The sequence below is a fragment of the Ascaphus truei genome, chromosome 3, assembly GCF_040206685.1.
Source record: "Ascaphus truei isolate aAscTru1 chromosome 3, aAscTru1.hap1, whole genome shotgun sequence".
In the NCBI taxonomy this organism is placed as follows: domain Eukaryota; kingdom Metazoa; phylum Chordata; class Amphibia; order Anura; family Ascaphidae; genus Ascaphus; species Ascaphus truei.
Genome location: NC_134485.1, coordinates 229,298,337 through 229,314,493, shown reverse-complemented (window position 1 = coordinate 229,314,493; position 16,157 = coordinate 229,298,337). Strand labels below are relative to the sequence as shown.

At 40.0% G+C, this 16,157-nt stretch overlaps 1 protein-coding gene across 15 annotated transcripts in view; it reads right to left on the bottom strand.

The window, feature by feature from the left end:
* Positions 1 to 16,157, bottom strand: part of DMD (dystrophin) — a 2,761,517-nt gene that overhangs the window by 2,060,290 nt on the left and 685,070 nt on the right. For all 15 annotated transcript variants that reach the window (XM_075590265.1, XM_075590266.1, XM_075590270.1 and 12 more), the window contains one exon: positions 10,554 to 10,646. In XM_075590265.1, coding sequence (XP_075446380.1) covers positions 10,554 to 10,646 — 93 coding nt within the window. The remainder of the gene's footprint in view (positions 1 to 10,553; positions 10,647 to 16,157) is intronic.

Genomic DNA, 16,157 nt, shown 5'->3' with positions numbered 1-16,157 from the left:
ATGAGGGGGAGTGAAGCGCATGACAGCAGTGTGTTATTATCTGGGCAGAGACGAGACGGAACACCTTCTCTCGCTAGAGAGTACACCTGCAGAAGATGCACACAGAGGCTACAAGCTGGTGCCCGAAGTGCGGGAATGGATATCCAAGCTGCTGGGAAGGATCAAGGTGTTCGTCCATAATCTTTCTCCGTAACCCATGGCCTTCGATCACGGTAAGAAATTGGGACAAATATATCCCATTACTCCCATCAAAATGATGGCCGCGCAAGTGACCACCACCACAGTACAAGGTCTGTTGGCCAGGCTGGCCTTCGACTTTGGGGACTCAACCCTGACAGCTGAGTGGAGGAAACAGCTGACGGCCCAGTTAAAGGAACAAAGTGAAGTATTCTCCACTAGTGAAATGGATGTAGGCTGCAGCCGAAACGCCCAGCACACCATCCGGTTAAGTGATACACCCTTCCGTCGCATCGCCACTCGAGATGTGGATGACGTGAGAGATGTCCTACAAGAGATGGAGACATGGTGGATTGTGAGAGAGTCCCGTAGCCCATACGCGTCACAAGAACGGGCTATGGAAGAATGGGTCGGTACGGCTGTGTGTTGTTTACCGGACACTGAATAATTGCACCGTACCTGACCAATACACCCTTCCACGGATCGAAGAACTCCTCAACCCACTGACCAGGAGTCAAATTGATCAGTGTGCTGGATATGAGATAGGGGTACTATCAGGTACCGATGAGCGCAGAGGACCAGGAAAAGACAGCATTTGTGTGTCCTATGGGCTTCTACCAATTTACCAGTTTGCCCAAAGGCATATGTGGAGCCGCTTAGGTGATATGAATCCGCAGGAATCTTTGGTCTACCTGGACGATATCATCGTCTTTGGTAAGACCCTGGAAGAGCATGAAGAACGACTGCTGAAGGTGCTGGACCGGCTGGGTCAGGAAGGCCTGAAGCTGTCTTTAGATAAGATATGAAACCAGGTAACCAAGAGGTTAACTATCCAGGCGCTTCCAAGAGTCTATAGAAGACAGCTGCATCCTGATAATAGGTAAATGTAATGCTGACCAGATCCCAAAACAACCGATTGACACAGTCTTAGCAATAAACAAATAGCTCTCCTTAGAGCACCAGTGAAATTGTAATTGTAGACTCACGGTTCTGAAAAGTGATGGGAGGCCAGTAGTAAGAATAAACAGCAGCACCGGCAATCTGAGAACCGGTTGCAAACTTGGCTCTGCTCGCATCAGATGTATCCCTCTATGTCCTGGAATGACAGGAACAGCAGCCGTCCAGCACGCAGCCAGTGAAGATCTGCAGCATGAAGACACTCCCCCCGTGGGAGGCAGGAACGGCGCGCAGCCCAAAATGAAACCGCAGCAGGCAATGGTGATGAAGCACACGATTTATTCAAACATCAGGGTAAAAGAGTCTGGCGGATCCTCTTACGCGTTTCAGCCCGTGGGGCCTTTTTCAAGGTGTGATCCACCAGTGCACAAGCTGCCCTAATATGAGATGTCTGATCTAAAACACCTGCGACCAAACAATGATCAGCAGGTGCCTCAACAAACACGTCACACAGGGAATACAATAACAAGACATAAAAGGGTTAAAAAACACACACAAATTGCAGAAATATGGCATAGGTTAAATGAGTACAAATAGAAATATGCATACTAAACCTACTAGCACTCTGCAACTAATATACAAAATAAAAACAATGTGGCATATCCAGACTCAATAAATAAGTAAATCAAAACGAATGCAAAACTATATGATATTTGCTGAAATAAATATAGGACAGAGGATGAAACAGATGTAAATAAATATAATAAAGTATATAACCTATTAGAAATAAATGAAGAAAAAAAAAGGGGGGGGGGGGTGGGGAGGGGGGTAACATATTCAAAACTATATAAAAATGATATAATCAAGAAGTCATAAAAGGTTATACTACAAAAAGTGTTGCAATTCCCAGTCCACGTTTAAACCATTTGGATACAATGTTTTGAGAGAGAAAATCCAATACATTTCTCTCCTATTGAGAAGTTGAATTCTATCTCCACCTCTAATGTTAGCGGAGACATGTTCAATGCCAATAAATTTAAAGTTAGATATACCTCCTTGTGGGCATTCAGAAAAGTGCCTAGGCACTGGATGTGTGATATCTTTTTTTCCGAATAAGCCTCGCATGTTCAGAAATGCGCACTTTAAGTGGTCTAATAGTGCGACCGACATATCTCTTCTTGCACCCACATATGATGACATATATAACATAGCTGCTATTGCAATTGATAAAAGATCTAATTTTATGTCTATCTTTGGGTTGCACTGTGTGTATTCTCTTAGTGGGAACAGCAAATGGGCACCACTTGCACAATCCACATTTGTGAAATCCTATAGGTATATGTCCCTTTGAACTGGGGGGACATGATTGAAATAAACTTCTGGACACTGAAGTGGCCAATGTCTTGGCTTTTTTTAAAACAAATCTAGGGCCATTTTTTTGTGATGGAATCCAAATCTGAATCTAATTTGAGAATTCCCCAATGTTTTTTTACAATTGAACGTATTTGTTGTATTTGCCCATTAAATTGAGTAATAAACAGAGGATTATCCATCAATTTAGTATTTTTTTAGTGGTTCAGTCAGCCCTTAAATATATACAAGAAGCACTAAGGTTACTTAGTGATGGTGATTTCTATTTGAGACTGAAGACTGATCCAACTAATGATTATATCAAAGATTTACAAGATCTGTTGGCATTGGGAGATGTTTTATATGTATTGACTGCTAAAGAAAGAAATTTTCTGAATTGTTTACATCCAGTGATACCGGTTTTTCACCATCTCCCAAAGATCCATAAATCCCTCGAGGACCCCCCTGGGCGTCCTATCGTTGTGAGTATTGGATCTTTGGGAGATGGTGTCTCCAAATACGTTGACAGATTTCTTCAGCCCATGGTGCATACCTTGCCTTCTTTCATCCAGGACACTACGGCCCTTCTTATAGCATTGAAGGATATCATCTGGAGGGATGGGTATAGATGGGTTACCATGGATGTCACGTCTTTATACACCATTATTGAACACCAACACGGTTTATTGGCTATCAATCACTATCTTGAAGAATCTTCACTTTCCATGGCACAAATTTCATTTATCACAGACTCCATTTTATTTTTACTCACGCACAATTATTTTCTGTTTGATTCACGGTTTTATCTTCAGAAACGGGGCACGGCTATGGGGAGCTCCTTTGCTCCTTCATATGTCAATCTTTTCATGGGTTTATGGGAATCCACATATATTTATGGTAGCACTAATCTTTTTCTTTCCAATATTATCTTCTATAAGAGATATATTGATGATTTGATTTTTATTTGGCACGGTGAGATAGATAGTTTACACTCTTTCATTCACGAACTTAACACTAATGATATAAATTTAAAATTCACATTCCATACAGATACACACTCTATTGATTTTCTTGACGTGACACTCCATGGTGACCCTAATACTAATATTAGAACAGATGTCTTTATCAAACCTCACTCCAGAAATTCCTATCTGCATGCTAACAGTAGCCATCCTAAATCTCTTATTAGAGGCATTCCTAAGGGCCAGTTCCAGAGGTACAGACGACTTTGCTCTGATAATGAATCTTTTGAGAAACATTCCAAAGAACTCAGTTCTAAATTTTTGGCTAGGGGCTATGCTCCTAATACTGTAAAAGCAGCATATATGGATGCTAAATCCATGGAACGTAATAGTTTGATCTATCAAAAGAAACAAAAAAATACTAAATTGATGGATAATCCTCTGTTTATTACTCAATTTAATGGGCAAATACAACAAATACGTTCAATTGTAAAAAAACATTGGGGAATTCTCAAATTAGATTCAGATTTGGATTCCATCACAAAAAATGGCCCTAGATTTGTTTTAAAAAAAGCCAAGACATTGGCCACTTCAGTGTCCAGAAGTTTATTTCAATCATGTCCCCCCAGTTCAAAGGGACATATACCTATAGGATTTCACAAATGTGGATTGTGCAAGTGGTGCCCATTTGCTGTTCCCACTAAGAGAATACACACAGTGCAACCCAAAGATAGACATAAAATTAGATCTTTTATCAATTGCAATAGCAGCTATGTTATATATGTCATCATATGTGGGTGCAAGAAGAGATATGTCGGTCGCACTATTAGACCACTTAAAGTGCGCATTTCTGAACATGCGAGGCTTATTCGGAAAAAAGATATCACACATCCAGTGCCTAGGCACTTTTCTGAGTGCCCACAAGAAGGTATATCTAACTTTAAAATCATTGGCATTGAACATGTCCCCGCTAACATTAGAGGTGGAGATAGAATTCAACTTCTCAATAGGAGAGAAATGTATTGGATTTTCTCTCTCAAAACATTGTATCCAAATGGTTTAAACGTGGACTGGGAATTGCAACACTTTTTGTAGTATAACCTTTTATGACTTCTTGAGTATATCATTTTTATATAGTTTTGATTATGTTACCCCCCCCCCTCCCCATCCCCACCCCCACCCTTTTTTTTTTTTTTTTTTTCTTCATTTATTTCTAATTAGGTTATATACTTTATTATATTTATTTACATCTGTTTCATTCTCTGGCCTATATTTATTTCAGCAAATATCATATAGTTTTGCATTCGTTTTGATTTACTTATTTATTGAGTTTGGATATGCCACATTGTTTTTATTTTGTATATTAGTTTCAGAGTGCTAGTAGGTTTAGTATGCATATTTCTATTTTTACTCATTTAACCTATGCCATATTTCTGCAATTTGTGTGTGTTTTTTAACATTTTTATGTCTTGTTATTGTATTCCCTGTGTGACGTGTTTGTTGAGGCACCTGCTGATCATTGTTTGGTCGCAGGTGTTTTAGATCAGACATCTCATATTAGGGCAGCTTGTGCACTGGTGGATCACTCTTTGAAAAAGGCCCCACGGGCTGAAACGCGTAAGAGGATCCGCCAGACTCTTTTACCCTGATGTTTGAATAAATCGTATGCTTCATCACCATTGCCTGCTGCGGTTTCATTTTGGGCTGCGCGCCGTTCCTGCCTCCCACGGGGGGTGTGTCTTCATGTCTTTAGATAAGTGCCGCTCTTGTACCACCCCTGACGATGACCTCTGGGAGGAGATCCCTGGACCGGGGATGCAAGCTATATGCAACACGGCGGCTATCATAGAAGATCAAGTGGCTTTCTCAGAACTGAGGGTCGCAGATTCCTTGGGATGCCAATCCAAGGCCAACCCCGCCGCCTTCTGTGACCCAGAAGGAATGAGCATCACACCAGATAAGATCATCGCGTGGAAGGATATGGTACAATATCAAATACGTGATCCAGTGGTGGGCGTCATCTGCCAGGCCATCCAGAGAAACAAGCCTGAAATTCTAAAACGTGCCCCCAGCGACATGGTCGCGATACTCATACGAGAAGCGGACAGATTTGAAATAGACAATAGTCTACTCTATCGGGTGGTGCAGTACCATAACCACCTTGATAGAAGGAAACTGATCCTGTCCAGGCACCTTCAACATATGGTTCTGAAATCAGTGCATGACGACCATGGCCATCTCATCATAGAGTAGACCTTTGGGTTGATACGGGACCGGTTCTTTTGACCATGGATTCGAGAGTCAGTAGAACGACACTGCCGCTGATGTTCCATGTGCATCCAACGCAGGACTCTCCCCACTAGAGCCGCACCAATGGCTCACCTGAAGAGCTCGGGTCCCATGGACCTGGTGTGTATGGATTTCCTCTGCAACTAACCAGACACCCGAGGCATCGGTAACTTGTTGGTCATCACGGACCATTACACACTCTACGCTCAAGCCTTCCCCACTAAAGACCAGAAGGCCATCATGGTGGCAAAGATCCTGTGGGAGTGATACTTTGTGCACTATGGACTACCCAACCGCCTACATTCAGACCAAGACCCGGACTTTGAAAGTAAGCTCACCAGGGAATTACTCAAGCTTCTCAACATTACTATGAAGAGAAAGGATTCCTTTGTGGGTGCACCACAGATAAGTGATAATGTTTAAATAAATTAATTAGGAAATGTTAAAAATCAATGAGCATCTAAATAACTATATACACAAACTAACTAATAATAAAAGCTAAGGATCACTGGGTGTAATAAATCTGTCTAGAGCTGGTTTGGAACAAATATCCCAGTCTAGATCAGAGAAATAAGCACCTTAAATAATAGATGTGAGTGTCAAAGTATATCGGCATATACTATTAGAGAAGTAAGTTAATAGTGAAGGAACAAACTCTGTGATTGCTCAGCAAATACCTTTGCGGATGACACTTTAAATAAGTGGCACATATGTTAGTGCATATGGTGGTTTATCAAGCAGGGTATTTTAAAGAGCATTGTAAATAAACCTAGACACTATGGGCCTCATGCAGTAAGCAGCGATAAGCCACTTAACGCCAGCTTCTCACCAAAAAAGCCTACTGTGATTCAGTAAGCCCCGATAAGCTGACGATAAGAGCAAACATCGCATGAGTTTTTTTCCCGGAAAAAAAAAATCCACCGCCCGCTCGGCGATAAGCTATTTTTCGCTACTCATCGCCAGCTTTTCAAACTCGCTGTATTCTAGTAGCCCCGACCAGCATATTGCAGCTGATCGCCGCTCTAGAATGGCGAATTCTCTCCAGATTGTCCCGCCACAAAGTTTGCAAAAAGGTGGGGGGAAGCAGCGAAGAGCGGCAAGATGGCACTTAGAAAAAAAATAAGTCCTTTTTCCTGCATCGGATTGATGCCGGGGTTTCCGGAACTGATACCCATTAATATCAGCACTGGAGACCCCCGCATGAATCCGATGCAGGAAAAATGCATTTGCATCTCACTTCATTACCTTAGCGGCTAACCGCTAAGGCAATGAAGGGGTTAAACTCCCGTGCCATGCTTATTGTGGGTAGCGGGGGTGGGTAAAGGTGATATTTTGCCCTTTGTGGATAATTAGGCCTTGCGGGGGACTTGCGGGTGGACTTAACCGCTAAGGTAATGAAGGGGTTAACCCTTCCCGCTGCCACCCAGTAGGCATAAACACCTAAACCACGATCCTTGGGGCTATTACCCCCTTCCCCCACCCACCTACAATTCAAAAAAATACACATACCAGCCCCACTACCCATCTCCTAGGCCCCCAATAAACATTACAATATTTAAAAAACAACCATACACAACCCACCCCCTGTGCCCCCCATAAAACCATTATTAATTTTTTTACACACACAATTAATACCCTAGGCCGGCGGGGGTCACCGGTGGTCCAGATGGGTGTCTGCAGGCCCCACAGTGCATCCCGGGGGGTTACTGGCGGGTGTCTGGGGGCCTCCAGGTGGTCCCTATTAGGCTCCGTGGGCCTCCAGGTGGTACCCGTGGGTGTCTGTGGGCCCAATGGGGTCCACGGGTGGTTCTTGCAGGTGTCTGGTGGTCCCCTGGTCATCCCCACTGGTGTCTGGGTGTCCTCGGGTGGTTACCACAGGGGTCTGGGGGCCCTCGGGTGGTTCCCACGGGTGTCTGGGGCCGTCAGGTCGTCCCTGTGGGTCCTCCACAGCTGTGGGGCCCCCAGTTCTTCCCCGCAGGTGTCCCCCGTGGGTCCTCAGGTGGTACCCATGGGCATCTGGGGGTCATTGTGTGGGCCACGTGGGCGTACGGTGGCCCTTAGGTGGTTCTCATGGGTGTCAGGGCCCTCGGGTGGTCCCTGTGGGTCCGTGGGGCCCCCACAACTGTGGGGCCCCAGTTCTTCCCCACAGGTGTCCCCCGTTTGTCCTCAGGTGGTGACCTTGGGCGTCCAGGGGTCCTCGGGAGGTCTCTGTGGGTCCCTGAAGGCCTGAGGTACTAATCCTGTATGTCAAAAAATTAACATGGCCTACATTTAAATCAATACCCACACCCCACCAAACACATGTAGTACAGTAACGGCCAAAATAACTATTATCCAAATATGGATAATAGATTATTTGCTCATTATTTATCACAACATTAGCAAGCATAAATAAAGTAAATAAAACCGTTCTACTTACCCCTGGCAATATGAAGGGCATCGTCGTCAGCATACTATAGGTCCCTGTCCTCCGTTGCCAGAAAGCATACATAATAAATACATTCTAATGGCCCTTAAATCAAACAGCACATAGCAAAATAAAACACATCACATACCCAATTAAATAGAAAACAAATGCCAAAAAACCTATTGATTGGCACAGTGGGTAAATGATGCACATATAATCTGTGCATCATTTAACATTATACCAGTCAATTGTCAAACTAAAATAAACAAATCACAAACAAGATCCATTGCCATCCAAACAATTCGAAATTAAAAACAAATAAAGAAGTAAACAGAACTAAATTACCACCAATCAATTAATCCAATCCAAAATAAATTCCATGATTCTCAATTAAAACCCCAAAACCAAACCATTATGAAATAAATGAAAGCTCAAAGTAACCACCATCACACAAAATGTAACTACCAAAAAGAAGCCACTATTAAAAAGCAAGCCCCCCCACCCCCGAAATAAACTATTGAAAACATCACTAAAAATTACATCTTACTAAATAAAAATAAAAATTACATTGCCCAAACATTTCTAAACAAACAAGTAAACTACATTTAAAATACATAAAAACAAGCATTTGCACAAACAACCATTAATTTTCCCTGTATGTATATATATATATATATATATATATATATATATATATATATCCATAGAGACATACATAAATACAGTGGCAATGAATGGGCATCCACAAAAAAAACTCAATCAATAAAAATAAAAAACTTGTAAAAGAAAAATAACATACATTCCATATTTTTACTTACCTTTAGATGTCTTCACCCTCCGAATCACAGGGACACCGCATGATCTTGAACCAATCCACGAACAGGAACCAGGTAAAAAAAATCCAAATTCTTTTTCTTCCTTCTTCTTCTGTAATTTGTAATCCAATTTCGTCACTTTCTTGGGTCTTCTGAGGTCTTCATCCATATCTTCTTCTTCATCTGTATCTTCTTTAGGCACTACCTTGTCCTCGGGCCTGATTGGCAAGTGAAAACCATGTGCTTTTCCTTTTTATTTTTGGTGACGTCATGTAAATCAGAATGGCTGTGCTTCATTTCCCTTTAACATGACGTCATCAAAAGCAAGATGGCCGGCGTCCCATGGTACTTGAGCCAATCAGATTGTGGGAACTATATCCCTGCAGAAGATACAGATGAAGAAGGTACAGTTGAAGACCCCAGAAGACCCAAGAAAGTGACGAAATTGGATTACAAATTACAGAAGGAAAAAAAAGACTTTGGATTTTTTTTACCTGGTTCCTGTTGGTGTATTGGTTCGAGATCATGCGTGTCCCGAATTATATTGAATTCATATAATTCTTCTATATATCTATGCATATCTTTGAATTATGTATTACTAAGTTTGCTGTAGTTCCCTATCTATTCTGTATATATGAACAAATCAGTTTCGGCTAGATACAAATTGATACTTTGTATAGATTGCTTGAATTAATTTACCTTTTCTATCCCTGCTTCCAGAAGATATTTATCTTACTCTATATCGCAGTCATTTCAAATAAAAATCTTATACTGATTGTGCTATTACTGGATTCTATACAGGTAGGTATTCTTGAGGGGTTTATCTGTTTCTGGTTACATTACATTATAGCTTGTGAATAGTGTTAAATCAGTGAGTTTAACTCATTACTATTCAGTAAAGTACTTTATTGTACTAATACTATATAAAAGTTACACCATATTTTTCAGTCAGAACTATCATTAACCCTACCCGCCTGTTATAACATCTATCTATTTTTTAAAATATTTTCATGTCACTCAATATGTCTAATCAAGTCTTCTTTTTTGTTATATGTTAAATCATTGCGCATGTTCAATGCTAACTATAATTAGTGGAGGGGATGTTGAAATATTACCCTTTCCTCCTCCGTCACTTTACTCCTTGAGAAAGAGCAGTTGTTGCTTGAAACGCGTGGGAGGGGGTTCTTCTTTGTTCGTGGATGTAGTATCCGTTTTATGTAGCTTAATAAAGAGTATTTTTAACCTACTTTTTTGCTGGTGAGTTTGTTATTTACAGTATATGGGGCGGCTGTTCCTCTGATCATCTACCTTGCTTCTTGAATTTACCAATAACAAAATTTGTGCAACTTGGCATTACTAAGTCAAATGTAGGTTTTACAAAAGCAAAATCAAGTAAATAGTCCAATAATTATGAGCTATATTTGTATCAAGAATCAAATGTGTATCTTGGACTGTCTAGGACAGGGTGCTGAAGAAATGTAATAAAGGGCTATCAAAAGATGTTCAAGTAAATACATACCAAAGTCTGTTGTCTGTAATATAATTAAGACTAGGCTAATTTGATTATGTATACGTTGATTATAGAAATCTTGAAAACCTGGTATATTAAAGACTGAGCATGAGCATTCATTCCTGATCTAGAACAGAACAACTTACCAGCTTTTGGCCCGCAAGGCCTTCAAGAAGATCCAGAAGTCTTCTTCCATCTTGAAGGTCGATAAACAGATCTTCAATTGGATGTTTCCCAAACTGAAATAAATAATAATTTATATCAAACAACTTATAATGTCATGCAGCTGTAATGTACCGTACCCAACTGAAACCATATTTCTGAAACATAATGTTTATTAATTTGTGAGCAAAGATAGAGATTAAGAGATTTGTTTTTTTTAACAAAGCATTTGAAATGCGTATTATGCAAACAAGAATATCACAAATGCAATTAAAAAATACACATACCGAATAAAAATAATTTTTCTAAATAGCGGTTGTAGATCACATTTAGAAACACTTATCAATTGGAGATGTTACACAAAAATAGGTCACAAACTACATCTTTGAAATATGTTGGAATGCAAACTAAAAACATATCAAACAAATAAAATCTGAAATAATTTTAATACCACTAACCAGAGAAAAAGAAACCCAAAAGTATTGCACTCTTCATTTATCATTTATTTTGCTATAGTATATCAAAAAAGTTTTTTTTTTATCATACAAAAGAGATATGCAGATGCAACATTCACATACAATTCTAATTATTATAACAATTAATAGTATATTTCATAAAGTCTGGAAATTATATAGATAACATTATTTTAGGTGTTGAAATAATTGGAACCCTTAATGAAATAATTTGTTCACTGGTAGATGTTTCATGAATAAATAATCTCACCCGGATGATAAAAACATGTAAAACTATAACCAACATAGAAAATAACTTTTTTTGGTTATCTATAAAAACAATTAATTTTATCACTGTAACTATGTTGCATATATGTGTAGAGATTAAAGTTTATTTCATATAGCGTAAGTACTACTCTATATTAATATTGTTTTTTGTACTGTATTGCTTCTTTTAAATATATATAAAATGAATAACTACTGAAAACTACATAATAGTCGCCAACTGCTAGGGCACAAAAAATATTTTAAGTATTAAAATAATGTACTTTTCTATACATAGGAGAATGTGTGCAAAAGGCTATTGCATAAAAGAGCCTTAAAAGACACTTCAAGAAAACTCAACAAGAAAAATACATTTTTATCTGACCTCTTCTACATTAATTTGCAACATGTTGTTCACCGCTTCAGAAAGGAAATGGGATAAAGTGAATGTGTTTCAGAGAAACCCTAAAATGTTTTAAGACAATATTGGATTTCCACCACATTATAAAACATAAACCCTCAAAACAACAGTGAAGCCTTATCACATTCCTTTATCTTGTTACTGCTGGGTCCCTGTTATTGATCCTGTTTTTCTCCTTCTACACAAAAGAAAAACTAATCTAAAATATGCACTCCAATTCTATGAAATGTCAAGATCAAGATTCTAAAAACTGCAAAGAAATTGTCTTTTGTTCTAAGGAATAGTGGTAGGTCATAGAACTTGTTGTTAATTCATGTTCTCAAAATGTACTTATACTGTGACTAATATCTAAGTACGGTAAGTCTTTGATAGTTGTATTTCGGAGCACTGAAATTTACAAGAAAAAAAAATCTCCAATTAAATTGTTTAAGTTTGTTGGTGTTTAGAGTGGAGACCTACAGATAAATCATGCTCTATGGTATGTGGAATTGCCCCCAAAAAGCGTCCACCTCATCCTTGGCCTTGCTGCAACTGAGCCATATGGACCTTGTTTGTGGTGAAACAGAATTATTTGTTTTGTTTCAGTTCAGTGCTTGTTCGGCAGGTGGCAAACTGAATATCTTTGCCTATGAAAAGATATACAGTACAGTACAGTGTGGCCTCTAAAGCAAGTATCTGAGGAGAAGATAAAATGTACAGCACACATGTCTTTGTCTAATGACCTTGTACAGTACTGTACATATCTACTGTAGCAGTTTCACACTTTATTATAAAAACACTATGCCTTTTACAGAATCTGTATCATAACTTTTGTGCATGGGACATGGCACTTACTCCTTGCCACTCAAGACCGGCTTGCAGTTATGCCTATATGATATATTGCGCCATTCAATTCAGGACAGATAAGAGATCAACTCTGTCTGAGCTCTATGAGTATATCGTTGATAAGTACAAATTGTACTATGAAACACCAAACCAAAAATGGTGGAGGAATTTTATTACACACAACTTATATGAATGATTGCTTTATTAGAACACGTCGACATCCAAGCAAGAGGAGCGGGTGCTAGGCACTGCATGCATCGTCGATAGGTATGTTCAATTATGGCAACTATCAACGGAGAAAGAGATTGGTTTGGACCAAGAGAAAAAATAATAGACCTTCCCGAATCGGTCCTTCCAATCTGCCTCCACCCGAGTACTTGCTCCAACCTGTTTACGTATCTCCGCCTGAATATCTGCTCCAATTCCATTACCAGTATGGATCAACCAAATCCAAAAACAAGATGAACCTACATCCCAACTACATGACTTGAGCATCTACGTACTGAACATCCCTTGCATCAACAATAGGTCACTGTCACTCAATTTTCAAGGTGCCTAATCAAGGTAAATATAAATTGACATACAGTACTATACTGTAAAACCGTACAGTAGAACTGTCATTCCTGTAGACAGAAAAATATATGTTACATTAACAGTATATATAAAACATTATTTTACTGTACTTAACTATTTCTATAAAAACACAGTATTTTCAGTGATGTAGGACTATGACACTGTAACAGTACTGTAGCCGAGTATTGGAGCTTCTCTAATATAACAATATTATAACTCAATGAAAAATAGTATATATGTATGGATTTGAATATAATATCTATATTTAAATTATTATAGATATATAATATACAGCTGGAATCTTCGTAATTCTACGGCCCGCTTTCCGTCGAATGTCTTATCTGATGCTGCATAATACAGTCCGCTGGATGCATTATCCATTGTCTGAACCACTTATCCGACGCCCACCACCATGGATTAACATGAACCTGCAATCCAATGGTCCGTTATCTGACGGCGGTTTGTGGGATGCATTACGTTGGATAAGCGAGGACCTGCTGTTTATATATATTGTGACAATCGGCTTCCCTACGTTGCTCTGTCGCCCGTCCGGGCTCTTTATGACACGTCTGTTAGGTTAAACAAAGAGAACACGTAGCCCCATATTGTAACATTCAGGCTCCTGCCTGCTTTATTCCATCCCAGCAGGGGACTACAACTTTAATTGAAATATATATGAGGTACTCAGGCTTGTGCCTGTAAGATTAGTCCCAAACAGTGGGACTGCAACACTTTAAAATACCTTTGAGGTACTCAGGCCTCTGCCTGTTTGTTTTATTATGTCCTAGCAGGGGACTGCAACACTTGCAAATAAATACATAAAAAATAAACCCTGCTCAATCGGAGCGGTTACTAGACAGAAGTTTCCCTCTCTAGGGTTGGGTGGCTTATCCGCTTTCCAATTATACAAAATATAGAACATTTACAAAAGATTACAGAATTCATAAGAAGAAGGGTTTTTGTTACATTGAAGGGGGCGTCCTCCCTTGACTGGAGGCATGGAGCAGCGGTGCCCCAGCCCCCAGGCTCTAGGAGAGAGAGTGAGGCAGCAAACCAAACTGCCACAAATACCTGTTCCTCAATTAGGAGAGCAGGTGAAGGGAATTAGAACAGCTGTGAACTCTGGTCTGGATTTCCCATCCACAAGCCTCAGCAATTGGGAAACTGGGATGGATCACACTTACACTCTGGCTGCACTTTCTGATCTAAATCGTACAGAAAGCTGCCTAATATCCTGGGACAATGTCACACACATATATATATGAAACAGAAGGACCCATTGCAATTCATTCTAGCTGAATCAGATTCCACTTAATATGCGACAAACATCGAAAAAGCCTAAGTTGTCTCAATTAAATACTGTTTTGTATAAGTGGTTTATGGATAAGCGGTTTGAAGGAAAACCAATAAATGAGCTTATGCTAAATAAAAAAGCAAAGGAGTTTCAGCATGAAATCCAAATAACTGACCAATGTACATTTTCTGAAGGGCGGCTATGTAATTTTAAAGAACGTCATGGCACCTGTAAGTGTGATATTTGCGGAGAGCAAAGATCTACTGATTGCGAGGCTGCAGGAAAGTACAGCAAGGTTTTTCGACACATTCATCGAGGAGCATAAATTATCGCCTTGCCAAATTTACAATGCTGAGGAAACTGGGCTCTTATGGCGTTGTTTTCCCAACAGCACTATAGTTGTTTGTGGAGCTGAAAAAACTGCACGTGGTTTCAAGATGAATAAGGATAGGCTCACGATTCCTGTTTGTGTTAATGCTTCTGGTTCACATAAATTGAAACATTTTATTATTGGTAAATTCAAGAAGCCTAGGGCTTTCAAAGGTACCATATCACACATTTTCCCGTTACCTATGTGCTCAAGCAAACGCTTGGATGAATGCAGCTCTTCAAAGACTGGTTTTCTAATAATTTTATGCCCGCAGTGAAAAAGAACTTTAGAAAGGAAGGTTTGCCTGATGATAACAAGGTTATTCTTTTATTAGATAATTGTAGGGCTCATCCTCCAGCTTCAGAACTTATTTGTGTTCATATCTTTTCCACATATTGGCCAGCAAACGTCCCATCATTTATACAGCCAATGGATCAAGGTGTGATTCAAAAGTTCAAGACTGGCTACAGGGGATTTTTTGTGCGCAAATTAGTGAACTCTGATTGCAGTGTACAAGAGTTTCAGTCTTCATTCAATATTAAAGATGCTATTTATGCTGCAGATTTAGCATGGAAAGATGTTAAAAAGTGTAACCCTGCAAAAAACCTGACAAAATTTATGACCAAGTGTTATTTTATGAGATTATTCTTCAGATGAGGAAGAGTTTGAAGGATTTAATGTTTTGGAATGCTTGTTCATTAACATTTTCCAAATTATTGTAGATGCTCCTGCAGAGAATTTGATCAGCAAACTTACAGAAGAAGAAGTGGAGGAAAGGGGTTAATACTGAGACGAATCCCAATAGAAGAACTTTTAAGTGATGAATAAATTATTCAAAGTGTCATTAATCCTGAGATGCCTCAGGATATGGGGGAAGAGGAGGAAGACGAAAAGACTAAATGCAAATACATCTGGCGTCAGGCTACAGAGTTTATTCAAAAGTCTGTTGAATTTGCAGAGAGTGACCCCTAGCCATCAGCAGGGGGTCTCCTGACCGGGGGCCTGGCCTGCTCTATGGTTCACCCCCATACCTCCCTCCCCTAACCAGAGGAGGGGCTACGTAAGGCCTATTTAAGGCCCTGCTGGCGGGGAGCGCAGCCTGTTTGCTGCCCACCAGCTATTTACTTACACGGAAGCAAGGGTTAATTTGACCGCTACACAGGTTCATTTTTACTGATGTTTTAAGGGGCCTAGTAATCTCTTCTTGATTGTCGGCTGTGATGTATGAGGTGCGGGGGGTGCGGGTAGAGGAGGCAGCCAGGTTGGCGAGGTGGCAGCGTGTGAGTGCTGCTTCCCGCTCTGCACTTTCCCTGTTGGCGCTGGAGTGTGGCTGATGGAGCTGGGAGAAGGCCAGGGGGAGATCGGTAGCATAGTGTCCCTGGTCCTCCC